The sequence below is a fragment of the Crocuta crocuta genome, unplaced genomic scaffold, assembly GCF_008692635.1.
Source record: "Crocuta crocuta isolate KB4526 unplaced genomic scaffold, BGI_CrCroc_1.0 scaffold116, whole genome shotgun sequence".
In the NCBI taxonomy this organism is placed as follows: domain Eukaryota; kingdom Metazoa; phylum Chordata; class Mammalia; order Carnivora; family Hyaenidae; genus Crocuta; species Crocuta crocuta.
In genome coordinates, this window is record NW_027531562.1 from 705,685 (window position 1) to 730,586 (window position 24,902).

Consider the following 24,902-nt stretch of genomic DNA (forward strand, 5'->3'; position numbering starts at 1 on the left):
CCCACAGAACAGATACAACCATGAATTTCAACAAATGAACAAGTTCTAATTTAAAAGGCGGCTCCGTGCTTAGAGAAGGCAAAGAAGAATTTTCTTTAGCTAATTAGCATCCTCTCCGTATTTTGCTTTTGTTACTTCACGTTTAGACAGGTATTCTTGGAGCTGAGGTGTATCTGCAGGCCTAATAAGCTAGTAAACCTATAAATTATTTTCTCTATTACTTACACTTTCTGATTCTTTATATTATAAGGAGACTGGATGGGTTACAGAAATCATTTAGTTGGACACTTAGCTACGGGCAAATCCATACCCAAATCATCCCAGATGGGGGCTGGGTTTTTTTTTTTTTTTAAGTTTTATTTTATTTTTAAGATCTGGAGTTCTCCTTTCCTCCCTTAGTAACCTGTTCGTCTATGTCATAGCAGGAACCCTCAGCATTTGAGGATTTTCACCTGTGTGGTGAGTTGAGCGACATTCTCAGCATTCCATAAACATGACAGAGATTTTCTCCCTTTGTCTCTGTTTCCCAGCCCAGGATGCTCTGCTGTGCTGTTAGAGTTAGGGCATCATAATGCGTGTGGATAAAAACTCCAGAAACGACAGAGGTGCTGGTGGGCATTTAAGACTAGATTAGAAAACTGACAGTCCCGTGCTAACGGAGACTATCCTCCAAAGACAGGAGCTAAGGAGGCGACCCAATTAGTCTTTACTTCTCTAATTTCCCTGATTACATAGCTCCTTTTACCCCCTGTGCTATACCTAGTAAGTTCCCCCAGACATAGACCTAATCTAGAAGGCAGAATATTGATGCAATGCAATTTAAAGGAGAGCTGTGTTATGCTAAGATATGTGGCCAACAATGGGGCCTACACAACCAGAGGCCCCTGAGGCATAAAAAGTGGCTGGTCCAGATAACGTGCTGCCGTGGATTTCAAAGCAAATGAGGACAGAGACAAGTGAATGTCAGCTCGTGGCCGGGAAACTTCATTGGCGTGAGGGCAACTTTCCTGAGGCCTGGGGCGTGGGGGCAGCAGCGCCCTGCATCACACTCGCTCCCCGAATTCGCAGACTCAGAGGGGCTCTTCTGAATTGGGTAGAATTCTTGGTCCTGGGTACCTGAGTGGGCATTAAAATCCCCGGGGAGGAAGGTAAATTGCTGCGAATCTCCATCAAGGAGTGTTGTGAGATGTGCTGAGTCACAAAGAGAAGGTCTTAATCAGGCCAAGAAGTTTTTCTTTTAAAAATATAGGTGAATTTTCCATATGTTGAGGTCTACCTCATGCTGAGCAGCTTTTCTGTAGATTTCATGTGTTAAGCAGTGATGCAGAGGGTGCAGAGGGCACGTGCTGGAGCCTGCCTGCCTGGGCAATCCTGGCTCCTCAGAAGCTACTTAAGATCTATGGGAACATGGGCCCAGTTCTGAGCCTCTTAAAGCCTTAGTTTCATATCCTACAAAATGGGCATAACAATAGAATGTAAAGTTTGAACAGCGCCTGGTACAGAGGAAGTTTTTAACTGTTGTATGGATTGGATTAAATACGCATGAAGTGCTTGGCAAATGTCACACAGTCCATGGTTAACAAGTGTTACCTTTGCTGCTATTATTACTGTTAATGATAATAACAATACTAAAGAAAGCGTGGCAAATAAGGTGATGGACAAAGCCAGAAAAGTTGTATGTGCCAAGGTCACAGGAAAAGCGGAGAGAAGTGTTAGTGACCAGCACTGGGCATGGCTTAACATCTTGCAGCTTCACAGGAGAAGCAAGGAGCAAACAATGGTAATAAATTAGGAGGAATATTGGGAGTACGGCGAAATTATCATCACTTCTTTTTATTTGTGCTTATTGTGTGGTGGTGGGGTGATTACCAGTTTTATTTGAATGTTTTATAAGCTGTTGGATTTATTTACTGAGAATGAACAGATAAATAGGGATGTTATTCAGCTGTGTCATGTCATGGCTTCTCATCAGCTCTTCCGCTAAACTTGCAGACAAGGTTAATTAACGAGGCAAGGGCATCGTGGAGGAGGAGGGGTAGAGCTGGGTCTGTTGACTGGTTCATCCTATTGGGGGAAGACTGGATGAATCCACTCTCGCATTAGCACTCCTGGGGAGGAGGCTAAGGTCCTGGATGGAGACTTTTGTGAGGTCTTGAGAAAGAGGGACTGGCAGGGTGTGTCAGAGGAGTATGAGCACTTTAACATTACAGGGTTTGATGGAAGCCAGAATAACTTCTCTTTTCCGATGCTGGATGTTCACGGTTATACTTTTTCAGATTTTGTTTCCTAAAGGTGTCTTCTTATATAGCAAGGAGTCTTGAATCCTAAACCCAAGAAGCTCTGGATACACTGTTGTTATATGTTTCCCTAGTGGTCCTGCTCTCCTTTACCACTCATAGGTGACAGTCACCTCCTCAGCTAGATGTTCCGTGACTCTCCTGTCTAAAGTGGTCCCCATTAGCCATGCTCACCATTGCTTTACTCTCAGCAAAATAGTGTAGCCTAGTGGTTAAGGGCATAGGGTGTGGAGCCAGACTCGCAGAGTTCAAAACCCAGCCCTGTTCCTCCAATGTGTGAAGTTGGTTATGCTAATTAACACCTAGCCTTAAGTTCTTTACCTGTAGAGTGGGAACAATGAAAATATCTTCTTTTAGGATTATTGTGAGGGTTACTGCATAGACACCGCATCATGCCCAGCATATTGTAATGTGCATAAATAGTAGTTACTGTTAACCTGGACTTCATTGCTGTCTGAAATCACTTTATTTATTGTTATTGTCTGTCTCCTACTGTTAGAATCTAAATACCATGAAAGCAGGAACTTTTTACTGTTTAACGCTGGGTTACAGGATCTAGAGCAGGCTCCAGAGTAGTAACTCAATAAAAATTTGTAGAATGAATGATCTATTTGAGAAATGAGCCTGTCCAATTTCAGGTCATGCAGCAAAAAATGCTTTACGGAGCTGACCAAATGGCAAAACAAAAAGAATGCAAGCTACCTGGTCCTTGCCTAGACTGAAATACAAAGCATTTCTCCACTTGTACAGCCCACTGTTTTGTAGATACAAAATTTTGCAAGGCTTTATGATCTCTAGTTGGTCACATGAAAGCAGTAATTTTTTATCGTTGTTCAAAAAATTAAATTTTCTAATGATATTGAAATATACTAAATACTACTTTTTCTAACTATACCTGTCCTACCCTTCCTCATTCCTGGAGGGGGGGGGGCGCGTATCCAGTAAAAACCACTAAAAGTGACAAACTAAAAGCTGAAAGACAGAAAATAGTCAATAGGAATCCCAACAGTTCCTAAAAGTGGAATGCAAAGAATGGACCTTTCTAGCATTAAAATGACACTAAGTGCTATACCTGAAGTTTACTTGTAGAGATTTCAAACTTGCTAATGCTTTAATAATGAATAAATGTATCATGTTCAGTAAGGCAGGAGAAATCAAAGTGGTCCCTAGGATAGAGTCTGGATTTTTCCCTCCACTGTATCCCTTTGTAACAGGGCTCTGCAGGGCAAAGCTCCTGCGGGCAGAGCCACCCGGAGCCTCTTCTTCGCTTCGAACCCTCTGAAAGGTTAAGGACATGTTCCACTTGTGCCTTTCTGAAGGTAGGACAGCTCAGCTAAAGGTCGTTCATGGAAAGGCCTGCGTCCCCACCTCCTTCCTCTTTGTCTCTGAAGAATTCACATCAGAGAAGGTACCTGGCTCTGACTTTCATGCAGCTGCTCATTTCGGATGACTTCTATATGGTTTTTAAGCCCAATGGTAATGACAATTACCATCTCTGGCAATGCTATGGTAACCATAAAGAACGGAGTCGTCAGAAACTCTCAACTCTAAAATTGGAAAAGGTCATGCTGGCCACATCTATAGTCCATTCTATTGCTGTCGGTCTTACCACATATAGTAAATGTTGTTTGAGAGAAGGGTTGGTGTGTTATAAAATTGATAAGATTCAGGTTGCCAAAGGCATTTCATAAATTTCATAGGTCTTAATTTATGTTGCTATAGTAACTGAAGTGTTGGAATTTCCCGAGATTGGGAGGCTTTTATATTCTTACCCTTAAAATGATGATAATGTAGATTATGACTCCAGACTTGGTCTTTGTTGTTGTGGGGAACATGTACTTTGTATGTGAGCATTGTGTGTCTGCTAACGTCTGACTGAATGTGCAGTAAGTATAAGTACAGTGAAGACCCCTGACGCCCAACCTGATTTTGTTATTTACATGTATGAGTCTTGGTGGCCAAGATATTATTAAAACAGACAGTCTTTCTCTAAAGAGAAAGGGAGGATTTGAAGAGAAAAGCAGAATTCCTCTAAGTAGTCATTCTAGAACACTCACCTTAAGGACTGCTATGAATTTGGTTCACCTTCTCCGTCAAAGTGAATTTCTAGCAAGTGCTGAAGACCCTGGTGCATTATTAACCAGTGTTTCAAGAAAAGACACTATATTGAGGTGTCTAGTGCCTCAGCAAAGTCTGAAGCGAGAATGAGTCATGTAATGAAGGCCCTACCTTGAGACAGGAAAACCACTAAAGAATCCTCTGGGCTGCTCAAGATCATAGGCGTTAATTATATGGTCCCAAAGCAGCTGGGAAACTCAATGCACATGACCTAGGATTGACCTGAGACAGAAATATGCCCCTTCCCCGAGCCCAGCTTACCTTATATCCTGATGATTTGATGTGCACGCCGCGTTTGGTCAGAGTAGATTTCATTCGGATGAAAAAGGAACGTTCAAGGGTGTTGTCAGTGGTTAGCAGACTGGGGCTGGTCGACTCCACTGAAGAATACAAAAATATATACACACATGATTGAGATGTCTACACAGCCCCTCACAGCTACTGCTCAGGTGCAATCCTTGAGCTCACTAAAAATAAATGATGGGTGCTAAGAGCGTGGTAATCAACTTACCTCATTTGGAAAATGTTTACTTTGCAGAAAATAAAAAAGAAAAATTAATGAATCCAAAGTAACTCTACCCCAGTTTCTAGCAGGAGCTTTTCAGACCTCTTAACTTGCAGCAATCCCCTAAGTAGGGTCTAAAGTAGTAACTAATGGTAGCACACCTTGCCACTTGGCCGGTGCACATGGAGAGAACGGTCAGGAAAAAGGAGGACACTATAGATTTATGGAATCAACCGAGACTGCGGCAGAGAGGCTTCTGATGCAGAGGAAGGATAACCTGCACTTTGTTCTCCCTGTGAATCCCTTCTTGTAATGTTTGCCCATTGCGTAGTTCTGAGAACCAAGAAACCATATCCTGGCCAGTGTCCTTGCGCTCCTGAGTTGGTTTTCTTCATTGTGGGGAATAAGAAAGCATAACGTTTTCTCATCTGACTCACGACAGAGGGCTTAAATGGAAAGTATACACAGAGACAAGTAAAAGCCACTAACAACATCAATTGTCCATTCTTGTCACTAATGGCAGCTTGCCCCTGCCCTAATCAGACCGGGATGTTAACAAAGAATAGTCTCCTCTCTCAAGCAAGACTGTTGTTCTCTCCCTTTATACATTTTTAGACGAAGTAGAATACTTCTTTACTTCTGAAACTTAAAATGGTAGTTTGCAGTCTTGTTGATCTAAAAACACCCTTATGCAAACAGGCCACAAGGCAACATGAATCTATTATCTTATAAATTTAAGTGTTTTCCTGCAAAGAAATTACTTTTGGCATTTTTAAGCCTAAGCAATGCTGTCAAAGTTTACTCTTGTAAAATAGTACTTTAAAATTCTTTTCTGAGTTTAAAATGAAAAAAAAAATATATATATCCAACAGAAAACAGGATTTCTTTTGAGAAGCCTTCCACTAACACTAATTTTCTCTGGGGTGGGTGTCGAGAAATATGTGTCATAAAGGGAACATTTAAGAATTAACACATGTGAAAATAGTTACTAAAACACAAAGAAAAACAGGCAAAACAAGATTTTGAACTTTAAGAAACATATTCCATGTATTTCTAAGGGAAAGAAATACCTTTTTAAAAAATACATGAAATGTGATACTCAGATGAGGGAAAACAGCTAGTGTAATAACAGAAACCTTGCTGTTTGGTCTGTGGCTTTTCTTGTATCATTCCTGTCTAAATATGACTTATATTTTCCTATGTTGGTGGCAGTTCTATTCTGGGGTTCGGGAACCACTGACAAGTGTCCCTTTCTTGTGTGTCTCTCTTAAGATTTTCTCTTTTTTTTGTTTTAGAGAGCATGGATCTGATGTCATTTTAAATGTACAGCTTTTTATCACTCGAGGGAAAAGCAGAGCCATGTTATATTTAGTACTTTCATTTCTTCTGATTAAATATGAATTACTATGAAATTTTTCTCATCATCTAACACGCCATAATACGCCAACAGCTTTTTAATACACTATATAAGCACAAACTTCTGCTCTAAGAGTTTAATTTGCCCCTCTAATCCAATCACATCAACCTTATTTCTCTTATCAGAGATTCCCATTTTGAATTAAATGAGCTCATTAGTTTTAATCAAAAGCAGAGAGATCAAAACTTAAACGTAAATGCTTTAGATCAGAACTGTCAGTCAGCCGTGCAGTTCTATTTTACTAAAACACAAGATCAGAGACCCTTAGAACAATTTTTTCTCGTAAGGGATGCCGAGAGCTTGAAGATGCTATATCCTTTTTTTTCCCCTCTCTCTCCTTCCCAAGGACAGATTATACATTTAAGGTTAGACTTAATTTATAGCAGTTTTTCATCCTGGTGGAAATGGAAAAGTATACCAATCTACTGTTGTCCCTTTCACATTTATTGGCACTGGTCCTCAGAGACTTGAACTAACGGGAAGCCATCAGAATCCACACCACAAACTCAGCCTTAAAAATTCAGCTCTGTTCAGCAAGATTGTGTCTGCAGTAGCGGAGGGAAAAATGCAAGTTCCCACAGAAGTGAAATATGTTTTAGGGCTAGGGTGCTGGCTACCCTGACCCCATAAGGAAGGAACCACCTAACTACGGAAAAGAAATTCAGGCATCATTAGAAATGACTGTTTTCAGTGTGTAGCATTGCCTAGTAAAACACTGAGTGTGCACATTAGAGACGGCGGCACGGGTGCTTCCTGCTGGGTGACAAGCTTTGTACGAGCTGTGGAGGCCAAACACTGCGTCATGCCCCGACTGAGGCCCAGCATACAGCACCCCCCGTGTGTTACAACGGTAATTGCCTAAACATACAGGGGCGGCGTTAATTAAGCCCAGGACGACTGGTGTGAGAGGAATGCTAAGGTCAGGTTTTGCTCCATGGGAGCTGAGGTTTAAAATCTAAACTGGTCTTCAAGCTTTATTTCAGACCATGGGGGAATGGAGAGTTGAGGAGACTGGAGGGCTGGGGTCTTAGAAAAGAGTTTGATTTCTGATAAAGATTTCTCTTTTGATTCCATAGGACTTTCTAGTTGTGAGAATGGGGATGGAGTAATGTTCCACGTTGTCTCTTTCAAAGGATACGTAACAAACTCCTGCACGGCACACGTACACCTTGGCTGTGCTGGCTCAGAGGCTAGCAAACACACCCTGATTCCCCGGGCTCTGACAATGGCGTCTCTCATGTAAAAGATGTATTATCTGCAGGTGACAGACAAGAGTGGCAGCTTTAGGAAAGCCACTTTCTAAGTGTCTCAGGTGAAAAGCACGATTTCGATGAAGGTTCTACTGGGAGAGAGCGTGGCCTTGATGACGTGCAACATGACTGGGACACTGAAGATGTGTGTGTGTGTGTGTGTGTACACATGCATGCAGATTGTGTGTGTGTGTATATTGGGGGTGGGTGTGAAGAGGACAGAGTGGGGACAGAGGTGGCCTTAAGAATGGTGCTCTATAGAGACAATGGGACCAGATTAGGCCAAAGAAACATTTTAGAATGCTTTCTAGGTATCAAATGCTTTTCTGTCAGCTCTTTGAGGCAGCCCATGATTGCCGCATGCTCTGATAAGAAACTTGGGACTGAGACAAGTCATATCTGCTGCCGGAGACACAGGAGAAATTTATGGGTAAAACTGGATTAAGTGGTCAAAGCCCATGTGTGGCCAGTTTTGCCGCATGAATTATAAACAAGGAGCTGAGAGACCAAACAAAAACAAGACCCACACAACTAAAAGCTAGATAAACAAAATATACTCTCTCTTGCTGAATCTCAAGGGCCTCAACTTTTCAATAAATCTAAATTATCTCCGCTCTTGAAATGTCAGTTTTTGCATATTTTGTAAAATTTACAGAAAAATTTATGGCAAAGTTATAATAATTTTTATGTTGGCAAATGCCACCATAATGTGAAATCATATCTGCAGTATTCCACATTTGTTGATGAATCCCTAACTAGCACTCTAGTTGCTGCTTCCTTATTATTATGCAAGGGCAGGAGGTGATGGGGGAGCTGGAGGAGGAGGAGGAGGAGGGGGTGTAGGTAGCTGAGAACCACCTAGTTCTCACTGGCCAATCCTAGGGCCAGGTCCATCTGAACACTTAGAGCATTCTCTCCCGAGTCTCTCTAAATATACAGGCCCGAGCATAAAGGGGGCCTTTCTTTTTCATATACCACAAATGTTCTTGGGGGTAATCTAGTGTCAGAGCCCTGCAACTGCCACCAGATCCTGATGTATGAAAAGGAAAGGAAAAAGAAAACGTAAGTTTGAAAAAGCTTTGCTACTCTTCAATTGTGAACAAATTTTCCCTTTGAAGAAGAAGGGAAGCTGGGATACATTGCTAACATATGAAGTTAAATATACTCTTTTCCTATTTCACTGCTTAAATGAANGTTTCCCTTTGAAGAAGAAGGGAAGCTGGGATACATATGAAGTTAAATATACTCTTTTCCTATTTCACTGCTTAAATGAATCTTTCCATTTTCAGAGGTTCTATGAACACAGGACAAACCAAAGTGCAAATAACCAAAGTGCCCTCCACAAGACAAGGGAAGAGATGTTTGTTCATTTTGCACTTACCTTGATAGAGCCAAATTGTTTCCTTGGCATATGCTGTTAGCTTTGTTAGATATTGCTGTATTTTAAGACTTTAGAATGAGTATACGTCAAGTATGTTAAAAGGTGTTTCTTACAGAAGTTTTCTTGCTCTTCCTTAGCCACTTGGAAGTTACCTCTACTCATATGCCTTTCTATGGTCAATGAAAGGTGAACCAAAGTCATGTGTCACTTCCAGGTGTAATTTTCAAAAAGAGTCAGTCCCTTAGTAGAAAGAGGTACTTTTCTCTTTCCTTCTGCCATGATGACTATCAACTTTTCAGACGGTGCCTGCTTCATCAGCCTGGGTCTTAGAATTAAGATTGTGTGGGACAGAACCCATAGCCAACTCTCATAGAAATAAATTTTTGTTATAATTTCAGAATTCTTTCTTATGGTAGCAGAACTTAGCCCATACTGATGGAAACAAATACTAGAGCTTTATTATATAAAATAGTCTATGTTGTCCAACTCTTCCATATAGTCAGTGCAGAGCACACAGACAGAACATATGTTTGTCTGACCCCAAAGGTCATGAGGTGTCAATATACTGTTCTTAGACTTATTTATATCCTCATTTTATCTCCTACTCTAGCTATTCAAGGGAAGCAAGGCTGAGACAGGTTTAATTTTCATCCCTTTTAAGCACGTACCACGGTTCCTTGTTCCCAGAGCAAAAATTACACACACACACACACACCCCTATACATATTATATATATACACAATATATACATATTAGAAATAATATGTTCAATAATTAATATTCATTAAATGTTGTCCTTAATGTAATAAGATCTTCCCAACCTAGTTTCCCAATAGTAGGACAAACAAGGTAAATAAATCTTTTCTCACAGGTATTATCCCAGCAGATTTTATGTTTACCCGGGATGACAAGTGTGGTAATTTAAAAATGTCACAAATTGTCCAATATTCCTCTTTCCAAAAGGCAGAGTCTCCTTTCTCTCCACTCCAGTGTGGGCCAGACCTGGTGAGTGACTTCTAATAAATAGCACATGGTGGAACTGGCGGGGTACCACTCAATCAAGACAGGCAGGGTGGCTTCTTTGTTGCTCTATCCTGGGTCATTTGCATTGATGGAAGCCAGCTGCCATGTTGTGAGGGCATTTAAGCAAGCCGGTGGAGAGGCCAGTGTGCTGAGGAACTGAGGCTTCCTAGTCAGTCACAGTCACATGAGTGAGTTTAGAAGTGGGCCCCCTTGCGCCAGTCAAGTCTTCAGATGACTGCACTCTGATTTTTACTTGTGTTGCAATCTCAGGAAAGATCCTGAGCTAGAACTTCTCAAAACTGCTACTGGATTCCTGACCTATAGAAACTATGTGAGATGGCTTTTTTTTTTTTTTAAGCAAACTATTTGGGGTGATTTGTATTGCAATGAATGATTGCTAATATTGCAGCCGCACTTATGCATGAAAAACTACCTGCAGTGACGATTTTTTGTAAGTGGGGTTTGTGTTTTTGAAGTTAAATGCTCAATTGATTTTTTAAAATGTGCAGTCTGCGAAAGATGCTATCAACAGTGTCATCTACAAGATTGGGAGATCTTGAAAGTCAGGCCTGATGTCTTGCTTGTCTGTTGTTGTATCTGTTCCCTGCTCTTCTCCAGCTTCCCTTACCCACCTCACCCCCACGCACTCCCAAAGTGCCCAGGATTGTGTTTCACGTAAGTAGTCACTCAGTTTGTGTGCTGAATAAACTAACAGTCAGATGCTTTCTTTTAAGAATAATTATTCCCTTTACCCCTGACATGCCGTTCTCGTAGAACATCTTGTCCCAACGCTTCATGGTTTTTGTTGTTGTTTTTGGTTTGTTTTTGAGGCGAGGGAATCCTATGTCCTCTCCTTGTATTCATCTCTAAGGATGCATGTTCTGTAAAATGTTATTTTGAGAGTCACGGACCAGTGGTTTGGTAGTTAAAAAAGGATTGACCTGATGTCCCCCAGAATTAGAGAATACTTTGTTCTCTTTTTCAGAGTTGGCCTTCATTTCACTGGCTTGTCCTCTGTCATTTGCCGGGCACCTCTGAAGGGAGGAACAGTCTGTGGCAGACTAGACTGAGATCGTTGGCCACTGTGGCAAGGCAGTGCCCACCATTTCCTGTGAACACAGTTGTACCACCTTGTGGACATCATGCAAATGCATTTCCAGCCCAAGCGCTCGGGCTCAGCCATCAGCCCCCATCAGCTCTGGTGCCTGCTCTGGACAATGACAAAAAAAAAAAACNACTGCTTTGGAAGAAAAAAAAAAAAAACAAAAAAAAAAAACCCCTGAATTTATTGAAGTCTCATTAGGGCTGATTCTTGCTCCCACTCAGTTGTGAGTCTTTGGCTTTGTTTAGAAACTTGTGAATCATTAACCGAAACTCTAGAGCATAGCTGTGAACATGACTGTGGTTCAATAATGATGTAATAAACTTCTCTCAAAGTCACATTAAGAATAATCCGCCAAAAAAAAAAAAAAAAGAATCTGCCAACCCATGCCACCTGTCAGCATACGCTTGCCGGCAGTGTCTGCCTGCCTGGGAGGAGGCTCGTAATGCACAGGGTTGCCTTTCAGGTTTCCTACGCCTGGCAGGGGTTGGTGCTTGGCGAGCCTGTCCCCTGAGGGAGAGGAGAGTGTTCGGCTGCCGTCTGCTGCTCTGCAGTTGGTGTGTGGATGATACCACTCTGGGGAAATAGACACAGTGTCAGAGTCAAGCTGCTGCCAGTGGGAGTTTCTATGTACGACTACTAAGCAACAGGAAGTGCAAGGAGGGAAAAACTGGGTATTGTAAAGATAGCCTTTGAGAGTACATGACATCCAATGTGACCTGTTCTGTGGTGGGCTGTGCGCTTCGAAGAACATGGCATATGAATACTGCAAGCGAGTGTTTTAAATCTTATTGGAGACCCCCTATAAATGTTGCCACTTGAGGGATCTATTCTGGGAGAGAAATATAGCGTGTCCTCCCGGGATGCCGTTGGATTCCATTACCAATATTGCGTATGGGATCGAGTGTGGCAATGCTTTTATCACAACTATAAAGTGGTTACGAGCCAATTCCTCCTATAAAACATACTCAATAACGTTGAGGCTTTTTCCCCCTTTTCTGTTTCCTTCTTTTATTTCCTTCCTTTCTTTTTCTCTCCTTTCCTTTCCTTTCCTTTTTTTGTTTTTTGTTTTTTGTTTTTTAACGACAAACATGATGTCAGACAAAGGGCATCAGGACTTGGTCTTTGTAGTACAAAACAAAATAACAATACATAAACACCTTTGTGAAGGCAGCTCGAAACCCCATGTTTTCTATTAAAAAGTCATGTTCAATCTTCACTGTTGATAGAACCGAATAGCTAACACAGAGAACATTGTATATCAGAAAGGTCAATAGTTATTATGAGCTACAAATATATTTTTTTCCATCCTTCAGGCTGTTTAGCGCATATCACAGCATGAGCAGCTGTCTTCTTTAATGCTTTTAAAATTAGAATCCCAAAGAGGAAGAAAAAATTAGAGTTGCAATGATTGCTCTTTGCTTTTGTAAGTTTACTTTAATATACTATTTTATATACATGAATCTTCTGTGCAGCCTGTCCATGGGGCAGGAACCGGTTGCCAGTATCGAGCTGAGCTGCCATGTTTATTTTCTTAGCATTCGAGCCAAATATCCATTTCAGGAGCAGATGTTGTCGACATACTATATTTTAAAAAGGAGTTATATAGAGGAGTCTGGTTACAGAGGCACTTGCAAACACACACATATGCATTCTGCCTTTTCAGTGCTTTAAAGCTCTGTGACTAACTACAACAATGCCATGTGATGAGAAACAGTTATGCAGCACTGGATGAAAAATCAGGCAGTGATTCAAGCCATTGAGACGCAAAGTATCTCTCTCCAAGTGCAGGCCTGGGGACTGGGAGCACACCTTTTAAGTTTTGAAAGGTTGCTCTGCCTGTCCCTGGGGCTTTTTGCCCTTACTTGGCATGTGACCCAGAGAGACAATATGAGGTTTTAAAATAGCATTTGTGAGCACATTTCAGATGTTTTACTATAGCTCACTTAGTCTGTGTTCAGTTATTTAAAGACTGATGGGGTAGCTACAATGAGCTGGAATCATTTATAAGTGTAAGTGCTTACCTTTGGGAACAGGGAAAATAGATAGTGACTTGTAGTAGCGATTATGCTATAAAGAAGAGCCAGGGGCTGGAGAATAAAGAGGGCCATGGCTGGTTGGGTGGTCATAGGGGCCTCCCTGATGGGATGGCTTTGGAGAAGACATGAAGTCATGCAGATAATTGGGTGATGATACCACCTACACATCACACTATAACTTTTGGACTTCAGATTGGTCGAAGGCTTTATAGAAAACTACTATTTGGATAGATATGTACCAGTGACAAATTCTAGATATGTTACCTTTTGCACATTTTTTGGTCCAAAATTAAAATAAATGCTATACTAAGGACAAATAATTTGACAAGTAGGAAACTAAGGGGGAGGAATTAATGTGCCGAGTGGTCCAGAGAGTCCAGTGAGAGCCGGATGCACCTATTGGTATTGTCAATTCTTTGGGCATCTCTAGAGGGAGCAGCAGGTTCAGGACATAAGGGAGACAAAGACTGAGTAAATAAATGACATTTTTGTCTTTGGTGAATTTTGGTAATGAAAATAAAGAGACCTGAGCATGTTTACTGATCAGGAAGACTGAGCTTAAAGTTGTATACATTGGAAATGCTAATTGAAGAATTAAATATCCTAAGGGATATTTAATCAGCAACTGAGAAAGATAAGTGAGCCTCAGAAATGGGGAGGAAGAGAAAAAAAAAGGACATGAGAGACGAAAGGGGGAGGAGGAGGGAGGGAGAGAAGTGTGATGGCCATGGCTAGGAACAACTTAATTCCAATAGGGGAAGTGGGAGAAGGAGAGGATTTGGGAAGTGAAAGAAGCTACCCAGCAGCCCATGTGAGCAAAGCAGCAAGGACCAAGACAAAGTAACTAATAAGATTGCACAGTGGCTGAAAGTTGCTTCATTGTAAGAGCACTGCTATTCTAGGGAACACTAGTAACAATGGCTTTGTGGTCTTCCCAGGCAATGCTCAGCATGGCGAGCTTTTCCGAGGGATGGGAGGGAATGAAAGAAAGTCATAGAGTGAGGGATTGCCAAGAGTTAAGAGACAAACACGCGAAAGTGACTGAGTGATGAGCTGGGGAAGAGGAAAGGATGACAAGGCAGGGGGTGTGACCCGGGGGGAGGCAGCCAGTAAGCGGGGCTTTGCTCAGAAAGGATTGGTGAGAATGCTATTTATTGCTTTTAAGTAAGTTTATGTTATATTTACTCTAAATTCATAGGAAACTTGGAAAATAAGGGGGAAAAATCTCTATAACCTTATCACCCAGTTATAGTCACTATTAAAACTAATGTTTTGTTGCAGTCTTATTTACTACTTATTTATATACTTATTTCAAAGCTGGGAACATACCTGCTGTCTCCNTCCTGCTTTCTCCTCTAGGGTTTTGCTGGTTTCCTGTCTCACATTCAGGTCTCCCACATTTTTTTAATGTTAGTCATAGCTCACTGTGTGATAATAGTTGTACTTTCATTAGGCACTGTTTGGAGAATAAAAGGATTTTGGGGCTCTTGGTTGCAAATCAGCTCTTTAAAAAAACCCCAGAAATCAGAGAGTCTGCATTTTCCCATATTACTACACTAATTTCAAATATACTATTTTTACTGTCTGCATAACATTCCATTGCTTAGTGATGAATTTCTTTTAAATTAATCTTTTTTCAACCTTCCTATTATTTCTTAGGGTGGATTTCTAGAAATAGTTTTACCTGGTAACAGAGCATGAGCTTTTTGTTAATTGAAAAAAAAATTTAAAGTTTAATTTTTGAGAGAGAGTGAGCATATGCGAGTTGGGGAAGGGCAGAGAGAGGGAGACAGAGGGTCCGAAGCTGACTCCATGCTGACAGCAGAGAGCCCAACGTGGGGCTCGAATTCGTAGAACCATGTGATCATGACTTGCACAGAAGTCAGATGCTTAACTGACTGAGCCACCCAGGTGGCCATGAGTTGTTTTTTTTTTTTTTTTTTTAAAGGTAATGTGTAAAAANATCGGGTTCTCTGCTGGCAGCTCACAGCCTGGAACCTGTTTCAGATTCTGTGTCTCCCTCTCTCTCTGCCCCTCCCCCACTCATGCTCTGTCTCTCTCTGTCTCAAAAAATAAACTATATAAAAAAGAAAAGTTATATTTATCAACAAGGTTGATGGCACTCAGATTGATTGCCATGTTAAAAACATATGTTCTCACTTAATAAAAAAAAAACTAAATTAGCAGAAGATACAGAGAAGATAGTCTCTCTGAGGGGCAATATGTAAAAATATCTCACATGTTTAATTTGGATTTTTATTCCTAATTAAGCTGAGAAATGTTTTCATTATGTATTTATTGGCCATTTTAATCTTTTTCAGTGAATCCTACATTTGTGTTTTCTATTCTCCACTTGAGTTTTTAGTGTTTTTCTTATCAATTTGAATAAGATACTTACATTTATTAAAGATATTATTTTTGACACACTTCTTAGAAATATTTTCCCATTTGATTGCCTTTTCTCTTTGTGATGTTCACTAATACATGTGTTTAAATTTTAAAACTTTGTGTTTTTTTTTTTGAGAGGGAGTGTGAGCCAGGGAGAGGGAGAGGGGGAGAGAGAAAGAGGGAGAGGGAGAGAGAAAGAGAGAGAGAGAGAGAGAGAGAGAGAGAGAGAGAGAGAGAGAGAGAGAGAGAGAGAGAGAGAGAAAATCTCAAGCAGGCTCCATGCCCAGCACAGACCTGATGCAGGGCTCAATTGCACAATTGTAAGATCATGACCTGAGCTGAAATCAAGAGTTGGATGCTTTACTGATGAAGTCACCCAGGTGCCCCTCATGTTATTAAATTTTATATAGAGAAGTCTGTATGTTTTCACATTTGTGACTTATGGTGTTGTAGTTGAATTTTAGAAAGATTTTCTCATTTTTTTATACAGATATTTGGCATGTTAAAAATGAAGCATGATTTTTTTTTCAGGTCAAGGTATGATTATGCCAATGGGTGGCTAAGCACAAGTCAAAGAAAGAGTATTTTGAGCACTAGTAGTCAAGAAGTGTGTGTGGAGTATTTACTCATCCAGGCATCTGTTGCCTCCTTGTGGATATTGCTATACAGGAAGACTGCAGAGCATGAATGGACACCACTCAGGACAGCAGGTGAGTGATGTGGATGTTGACAGCTGATGGCACTGAGAACAGGTAAGGAGAGCCTTTTTTTTTTTTTTTTAAGAGGAAATTTTGCAGCAAAGATGTTGGGGGGAAATGGTGCAGAAATAGCATTGGAAACAGTATGAAAGTAACTCTTTGGTGCTGAAGAGTTGGAAGCATGGGAATCATGGCCTATAGTAAGAGAGAGTTTCAAGACTAGTGGCCTCCAGGAGAGAAAGATTTTAATAAGGGTGCAGAGGCAGAAGTAGGGCTTGTGGAAAAGGTGGTGGCTGTGGCACAATTGACTCCTAATTAGGATCCCCAAATAAAATACAGGAATCCTTATTACATTTGAATTGCAGATAAACGATGACTGTGTTTTTTTTAGTATGACCCGAATATTTCATACAAATTTCAAATTTATTTAAGAGTACTGTATTTTTATTAGCTACATCCAGTCACTCTGTCCCTAGAAGAATGAGGACTTTGTGCACACAGAGGAAGGGTTTTGCATGAGAGCCGTCATGTGATTAACAGGAGTGAAGAATGAAGGAGTTTAGATTGGCCTGAGATACATTTGTGACAGAGAAAAAGTTCTGAATGGGTGGAAGTTTTCACTGGAGAGTGTTAGAGAACTAAGCAATAATTGAAAATTCAAGTGAATGTTGGTATAAATATGTGGCTTTTCCAAATTTGCCTGCTCAGGTGTGGGGTCTAACATAATGACCATTTAAAAAAAATGGAAGTATAATTGATATAGCATCCCATTAGTTTCAAGTGTACATCATAGTGACTGAATATTTTTATATATTATGAAATGATCTCCATGATAAGGCTAGTCATATCTGTCACCACACAAAGTTACTACAATATTACTGACTCTATTCCCTATGTTGGAATCTTCATTCGCATGACTTATTTTAAAACTGGAAGACTGTACCTCCGAATCTTCTTCAGTTGATGTGCCTTCCCTCCAACCCCTCCCTGCTCTGGTAACCCAGAAGTGTGTTTCCTGTATCTATGAGTCTGTTTCTGTTGTTGTTGTTGATTTTTAGATTTTACATATAAACCAAATCATATGGTAGTTGCCTTTCTCTGACTTATTTCATTTAGTAGAACCCTCTAGGTATGTCGATGCTATTGGAAAGATTTATATATATTTTTTATGGCTGAGTAATATTTCTGTGTGTGTGTGTGTGTGTGTGTGTGTGTGTGGTGTGTGTGTATCACATTTTTTAAAAAATCTATTCACTTATTGGTGGACACAGGTTGCTTCCATATCTTGGCTATCCTAAATAATGCTTCAATAAACATAGGGCTACAAATATCTCTTCAAATTGGTATTTTCATTTTCTTTTTTTTTTTAATGTTTTTCATTTATTTTTAGGAGAGAGAGAGAGAGAGACAGCGTGAGCAGGGGAGGGTCAGAGAGAGAGAGGGAGTCACAGGCTGAAACAGGCTCCAGGCTCTGAGCTGGCAGTCAGCACAGAGCCCGACGCGGGGCTCGAACCCACGAACTGTGAGATCATGACCTAAGCGAAAGTCGGATGCTTAACCGACTAAGCCACCCAGGCGCCCCAATATTTTCATTTTCTTTAGATAAATACCCAGATGTAGAATTGCTAGATTGTATGGTATTTCTATTCTTAACTTTTTTGAGGAACTTCCATACTGTTTTCCATAGTGGCTATACCAATTTACATTCCCACCAAGAGCACACAGGGTTCCCTTTTCTCCACAGCTTCACTAACACTTGTTATGTTTTATCTCGCTTATAATAGCTATTCTGACAGGTATAAGCTGATATCCCATTGTGGTTTTGTTTTGCATTTCCCTGATGATGAGTGATGTTGAACATCTTTTCATATGCCTGTTGGCCATCTGGATGGCTTCTTTGGAAAAAAGGCTATTCAAGTGTTCTGCTGATTTTTTAACTGGGTTGTTTGTTTTTATAATAAGATATTTAAGTTATTTATATATGTTGGATATTAACCCCTTATTGGAAGTAGCCAGTTTTTATTTACCTGAGTGTGTGTGTGTGTGTGTGTGTGTGTGTGTGTGTGTGTATGTGTGTATGTTCTGGGGAATGGTGAGCCTGAGTTGGCAGTTCTCCACAGATGTCTTCTGAGTCCATATATTCTGCTCATTTATTATTTTTTATCATATAGGAGAGATAGGAGCTGCTAAAATTTGTTGACTTTATTATGGCTTTATTCTAACATGCCTTGAAGTGGTTGTTTTTTAAACAGCTTTCAGTTAGAAGTACTGTATAAAATCCATCATCAATAAAGGATAGAGGCTTATTTATTGGAGAATATTTTAATAACATTATTTAGAGGAGCCAGAAATGGGCTTTAACCCAATAATTATCTATAGCTGTTACTTTGCTAATGAAAGTCTATTTTGTAATTTTTTTAATGTGTATTTATTCTTGAGACAAAGAGAGACAGAGCATGAGTGGGGGAGGGGCAGAGAGAGAGAGAGAGAGAGAGAGAGAGAGAGACACAGAATCTGAAGCAGGCTCTAGGTTCTGAGCTGTCAGCACAGAGCCTGATGTGGGGCTTGAACCCACAAACCATGAGATCATGACCTGAGCTGAAGTCGGAAGCTTAACTGACTGAGCCACCCTGGTGCCCCTATTTTGACATCTTATAATTAAGCAAATCTTCTTTTTGCTTATGATTCCGATAAGTTTCAATGACTGCCACTCCATCTCAGTACCAAAAGAAAGTCTTCTCATCCTTTGGTAGAAGTAACCCTGCTTTACTGTGAGGAAGACAGGTCTTCATCATTATAATCTTGGTCAGCTAATAGGTGTGTAGGCATCATAATACATGTGGAGGCATCATTTCCATATCTGAACTCAACGTTGGGTCATTTGTGTATTTTCTTCAAGGCTGTGCATAGTCTTCCCAAGTGGTGGAGATTAAAAAGCAGACATTTTTAATGATTCCATTTACACAGTGTGCAATTAATAGACTTGTTGTAGCATTACCCTCTTTTCTTCAATTTAAAAAGATAAAAGCTATTGCTAATGGTGATGGTGAAAATGGGGTAGAAGCAGCCTTTTCTCCAACTGGGGGCAGAGCAAATTTGTATTAATTACCACATTATTGCCCCTTTCCCTGCTTCACGTATAGCTTTCTACTGATATACTTGATATTTTTAACGTCAACATTTCAGCGTTATATCAGATGGCTTCTGGGTCTAAATTGTGTATTCCATAATGCCAGATAATTATTTTAAAAATTGCACCACATATTCCTTGTTGCCCTGGTAGCTGAATGCTCTGACTGCATTTGTCATAATTGTTTTGTGGTTAATCCTCTCAACTGCAGGGACTCCAGGTATTTATGGCTGCCCTTGATCTGGGTCTTCAGTTATTTGACCTTATGTGAGAATGAATCCATCTATAACAGTAGGCTGTCGTCTGCCCATTTCTCCATTTTATTATTGCATTTATTCCTAACAAAGTCCATCTGCATGTCATTAGTAAAGTTCTTAGTATTTTTTGACAGCTGCGTCTTAGAAGTGACCCACAGGTTCAGGTCCTATATATGGAGAAAATGCCCCTGTTGTGATGCTTATCCTCATGTTTTACTCAAAGCTGTGGCCAGCATCTTTTAGTTTCTTCTCTAATCGTTTCAGTTACAAGCAAAACCAAATACATCAAAATAAGTTTCCCTGAAATGGGAAATTATTTACACATAAAACCCTGGAGATGGAGCACTCTTTCCTTCTGTAGAGACACTTTAGAGTAGTTTCCATTCATGGCACAAATGCACAGGTATTGTAATGGTTATTAGTATTAATTACATACGTGGTAGATAGTACTGCTTTTACTTTCTTCCGATAAGTTTTGTATATTATTTTTTGGTGCCCAAATTGTGTTATACTTTTTAAACTGTGAGCATCTAATCGACTTGACAAAATTAGCTTATATCCAAAGTGGAAACTAAAATATCTGAAGTCAGTCTAGAAAGGGCTATTTATTCTGAAAGCTACCTCTTGCCCTTCAAAGTTTTTCTGTCAACCCCAACAACCAATATCTACAATCCTTTCTCTGAAAGTGGAATGCTTCTTTCCCACCAGGTAAAATAGCAGTGTGCATGTAAGTAATTTAGGGGAAGGCAGAATTAGTCTTAAAGGGGAAACAAGGGCAAAGAAGAAATTATCTTTTTACCAACAGAATTAGTTTACTTTAAAAACAATATTCTCTCTTATACCATTTGAAGTATAACATTTTGGTAGATGCCTGTAAGTCCGAAAACATAAAATTATCAATAAAAATCCTTGCCAGCTTGACAGTGATTTTCCTTTCTCCTTTTGGCTTGTTGGGAGAAGAAAGAAAGCATTTAGATACATGCAGAACATGTAAGTAATCTCAGTAAGGTGATATTCTTGGGATTTTCCATATTTATATATTTTTTCCTACATTGTATTTTCGCTACCCAAGAGCCCTAGCTGTTATTTTTTTCCCGAAGTCTGAAGATCACCCCATGGATTAACAAATGATTGAGGATTCTCTCTTAAAAGACTCTTTAAAAAACTGTCAGAATCAGCCTGAGACAAAGATTTATTATGAACTATTTAAAGGGCTTAATATATGTATCCCCAATGAGCCCTTGGAGCAAACTAAAAAGGAAGAGTGGAATTCTCAAAGAATAGGAAAAATTCTCCAATGCCCCACTTTCTTCACACCATGATTACTATTTACTCAAAGGATAAAATGCCTAACCTGTCACACAAAGTCTTCAGAAGCCACAGTCCTGCTGATGTACAGTAAAAACAAAACAATGAAGACCGACAGTAATGTGCTTGAGAAAGGCAGCTGTAATTTACTTTCTAACCTGTTCACTAACACACTAATGTGGCTACATCTTGTAGCGGGAGCTGATCTCTGACCCACGCAGCAATCAAACAACTACCGGAGTGTTGGCTGTCACAGAAGCTGGAACCGTCACCTTAATTATACGTTGCTGGATAACAAACCTTCCCTTAATGAGCAACTTTTCTCCTACGTGTATTGCAGCTCACCCCTTCTGTCCTTGAAAAGCCCCATTGCAGATCGCTGCAGTTGAAATTTGTGAAGCATATTCATAAGTATTCTTCCTAACAGGTAATAAATACTACCTGAGCAGGCTGTTTGCTTTATGAGAATGCCAAGATATAATTAAAATTATAGCCTTGCGCTCCTGGGAGGCTCTAGAGAAGAATCATTCAAGACTGAAGGGAAACTTTTCAGTGAACTTAGAACCAAGCTTTTCTCTTTTCATATTAGTAATAATAGTAATTATTATTATTGTAATGACTGTCTTCTTTTCTTTGGGATTTATTTGGCAAAGAGATTTTTCTTTCCTGCTTAATTGATACAATGTCTGCACTAGTATTTCTTCTTCCTAGACACAGGATTTCGTTATTTTACTCTCCTCAATTCTGCTATGATCAGCTGATAAAGCCCCAACAGTTAATAGAGATAAATAGGAGGGTCTTACAGGGAGGGTTTACAGATAACCTTGAGGAGAAATTGTGCCTCTCTATGGAAAGAAGACCTTTAGCATTTAGGAGAAATAGTGAGCCAATCTTAAATATAAAGATGTACTTTCATCATGCCCTAGCTTGATGCTGGTTTGGGGCTAGTCCATCTGCAAGGTGAATGGTATAGACTGGTGACTTATTGCAGAGAAGGGAAGGACCAGATCTGTGGGTTCCACTTTGATTTTATTTTAATCTTCTAAGGACTTTCCTTCTTCTTTTCATATGAGCAGATACATTTTCTCTGCAGAACAGCTCTGGTGAGTTTGATGAGACATAGATATTATTTAGGGAACTCTATTATATTTACTTTAAGTTGCATGTACGGTGGAATACGTGAACTAATCCATGAAAACCACATAGGTTGGCACATGGTGGGCACTCAGTTAATGGTAGCTTTTGTGATTGCAGTTGGTGTTCCTAATATCTTAGCAGGTTGGTCCCCAACATTTTTTTTTTTTTTAGGATTACTGGGTGGATCAAGGAGTAGTAAGGGATGGTAATACTTAGTAGTGCCCTGGGTCCCAGAGCAGAAGATTCTAACCTGGAATCACAACAGTGGGGCCACTGGGCAGGATGATGGCCACAAACGCAGAGGGCAGCAGCATGGTGAGCAGGGGGCATGAGGTCTAACATATGATTTGGAATTAGGAAACCTGAGTTCTAGGTTTGGCTGAGCAATCAGACAGTCTTAAGTCAATCATGTATCTCTCCACCATCCATTTCCTTATCCCTATAAAGCACATGATGTAACATGTCTTACCTAGTAGAAGAAGGTTGTTGGGAAAATCAAATAAATCCACATGAAGGAAACAGTTGATTAATGTAAGTCAAATTTGAGCAGCAAACATTTGTTGAGCACTTATGAGGCACCTGGTACTGAAATACCATTTCAAATGTGAATCTGATTAATACTGGAAAAAAACAAACAGCTTATAGAAATATTACTGTCTTGTTCTCAAAATTCATACATTCACTAACATTTCTGGTTGTGTTACTATTATCAGCATCACTTTGGGAAGGGACTTCTAGGATGATAAATTTCAGAAATGGATAGGTATCATGAACCTGAATATAAGATGGTCAGAAAATTTTACAGTCACTGGTTTTACTAGAAAGTGCTACAGACTAAATGTGAACATGAGAAAATGCAAATGCAAAAAAGGACAGAAGAAGATTAAACAGGGAATAAAAATGAGGGGGAAAATGTCGGGTAGTAAGAAAGGAACTAGAGAGGAAGTTTGAAACATAAGTATAAAGGACTAAGAGGGATAAGAAAAACACACAAAAAGTATACAGATGAAGCAACAATACAATTACAGAATGAGAGCCTGGAGATGTTAAGAAAATGAGAAGAGAAGGATGGAAAGAACAGGAATGCTGTTCTTACAACCACATCATAGGTTGCAGTTTGCAAACTAGCTGCTGATGTGCCAATGACCCATGCTTTTCCCGGACTTAACATGCTTAAAAAGCATGAATCCAAATATTTGGATATTTATTTAAAATTTTTAAAAAAATGTTTGTTTATTTTTGAGAGAGAGAGAGAGAAAGAGAGAGAGTGAGCAAGCAGGGGAGGGGCAGAGAGAAGGAGACACAAAGTCTAAATCAGGCTCCAGGCTCTGAGCTGTCACCACAGAGACTGATNATTTTAAAAAAATGTTTATTTTTGAGAGAGAGAGAGAGAAAGAGAGAGAGTGAGCAAGCAGGGGAGGGGCAGAGAGAAGGAGACACAAAGTCTAAATCAGGCTCCAGGCTCTGAGCTGTCACCACAGAGACTGATGCAGGGCTAGAACTCAGGATCTGTTAGATCATGACCTGAGCTGAAGTTGGATGTTCAACCGACTGAGCCACCCAGGTGCCCCTGGATATTTAGTTTTAATAAATATAACCATTGCAAAAGTGAGTATCTCCAAATTTGCAATGTGAAGTTTTTCAATCCATATACTGGGTGATGGGCTAGGTTTCCTTAGTAGCCATTTTCTTTTGTGCACACCAGCTTTGAGGTACAGGGAATTAGGATTAATGCCAGGTGATTTACATACACATTTAATTTAGTTGTCACAACACTCTTTGAGATAAGCACTTTTATTTTTCCCATGTTAAGGAGGATCCATTGTCTACGACCACATACTCTAAAACACCCACTGTTGCCTCTACATCATGGCTTAAACTAAATCTGGATTTATTCATTGTAATTTATTTAGAAATCTTTAACTTTCTTTCATCTCTGCTGCAATATATTTCAGAGTCCTGGTGCATGGAAAGATACCTAAGAAATCTTGGAAAAGGACAGTAGGAACTTAGAGTGATTTTAATTTTTACTTTATTTTCCAGATTTTGAGATGTATATTTTTTCTACAAGAATATCTATCTCTATGTACTTATGCTTGTGTGTTGAAAGGGTTGGTGCTTGTCCTGTTCACAAGTGCCCCGAAATACTCAGTTTCAGCCTGCCGTGAACAGTTGGTACCGCAGGGAAAAGTTGGTACAGAGCATCAGCAACGAAAGTGTCTTACTTGATGTGAGAGGAGGAATCACTGTACCTTCGGAACTGAACTCTTGGACTCTTCTCTATCTTTGGCACTGAGGAAACTGGCTTTTCTTTGTTAGATATGTATCTATATATCTATATCTGTATCTACCTCTATCTGTCTCTCTGCTAGGTCTCTAAGTTTATATAAATCCTGCAGTGGTTTTCAAACAGAAACAATGGATTCCCTGGCAAACCCCTCCTAACGACATTGACTCCCTTCTCCTGTCTGTTCCGTGCCTTATGGTGCTGTCATTTTATAAGCAGGCCCTTTCTAAAACCTTTCAAAATTTGTAGAGTCCTATTTCTGCCCTTAAATGTTTTGTGACACATTTAAATGGAACACAGTTTTATAAAAGAATGAATTAAAATATAAAAATTATATGTGGATAGAAGACATAAGAGAATATAAAGGAAGTGCCATGTGGTGGATGGGCAACTAGAAGGAGCAGCAGAAGGATGGAGAAAATGAGGACATGCAGGGAGAAGACAGCTGTGAGGAGCAACGAAGAGGAAAAGCAGAAGCAGAGGAAAAGAAGGGTCAGAAGAGGCACAGGAAAACCCCAAAATATAAAAGAAAGTATAATCCCATTTATATGAGATACCTAGGATA

The 24,902-nt window shown here is 39.9% G+C and overlaps 1 protein-coding gene across 1 annotated transcript in view; it reads right to left on the reverse strand.

Moving 5' to 3' along the window:
• The window catches only part of NPAS3 (neuronal PAS domain protein 3), a 743,536-nt gene that overhangs the window by 63,379 nt on the left and 655,255 nt on the right, over nucleotides 1-24,902 (reverse strand). The window contains 1 exon segment of the mRNA XM_077772747.1: nucleotides 4,677-4,795. Coding sequence (XP_077628873.1) covers nucleotides 4,677-4,795 — 119 coding nt within the window.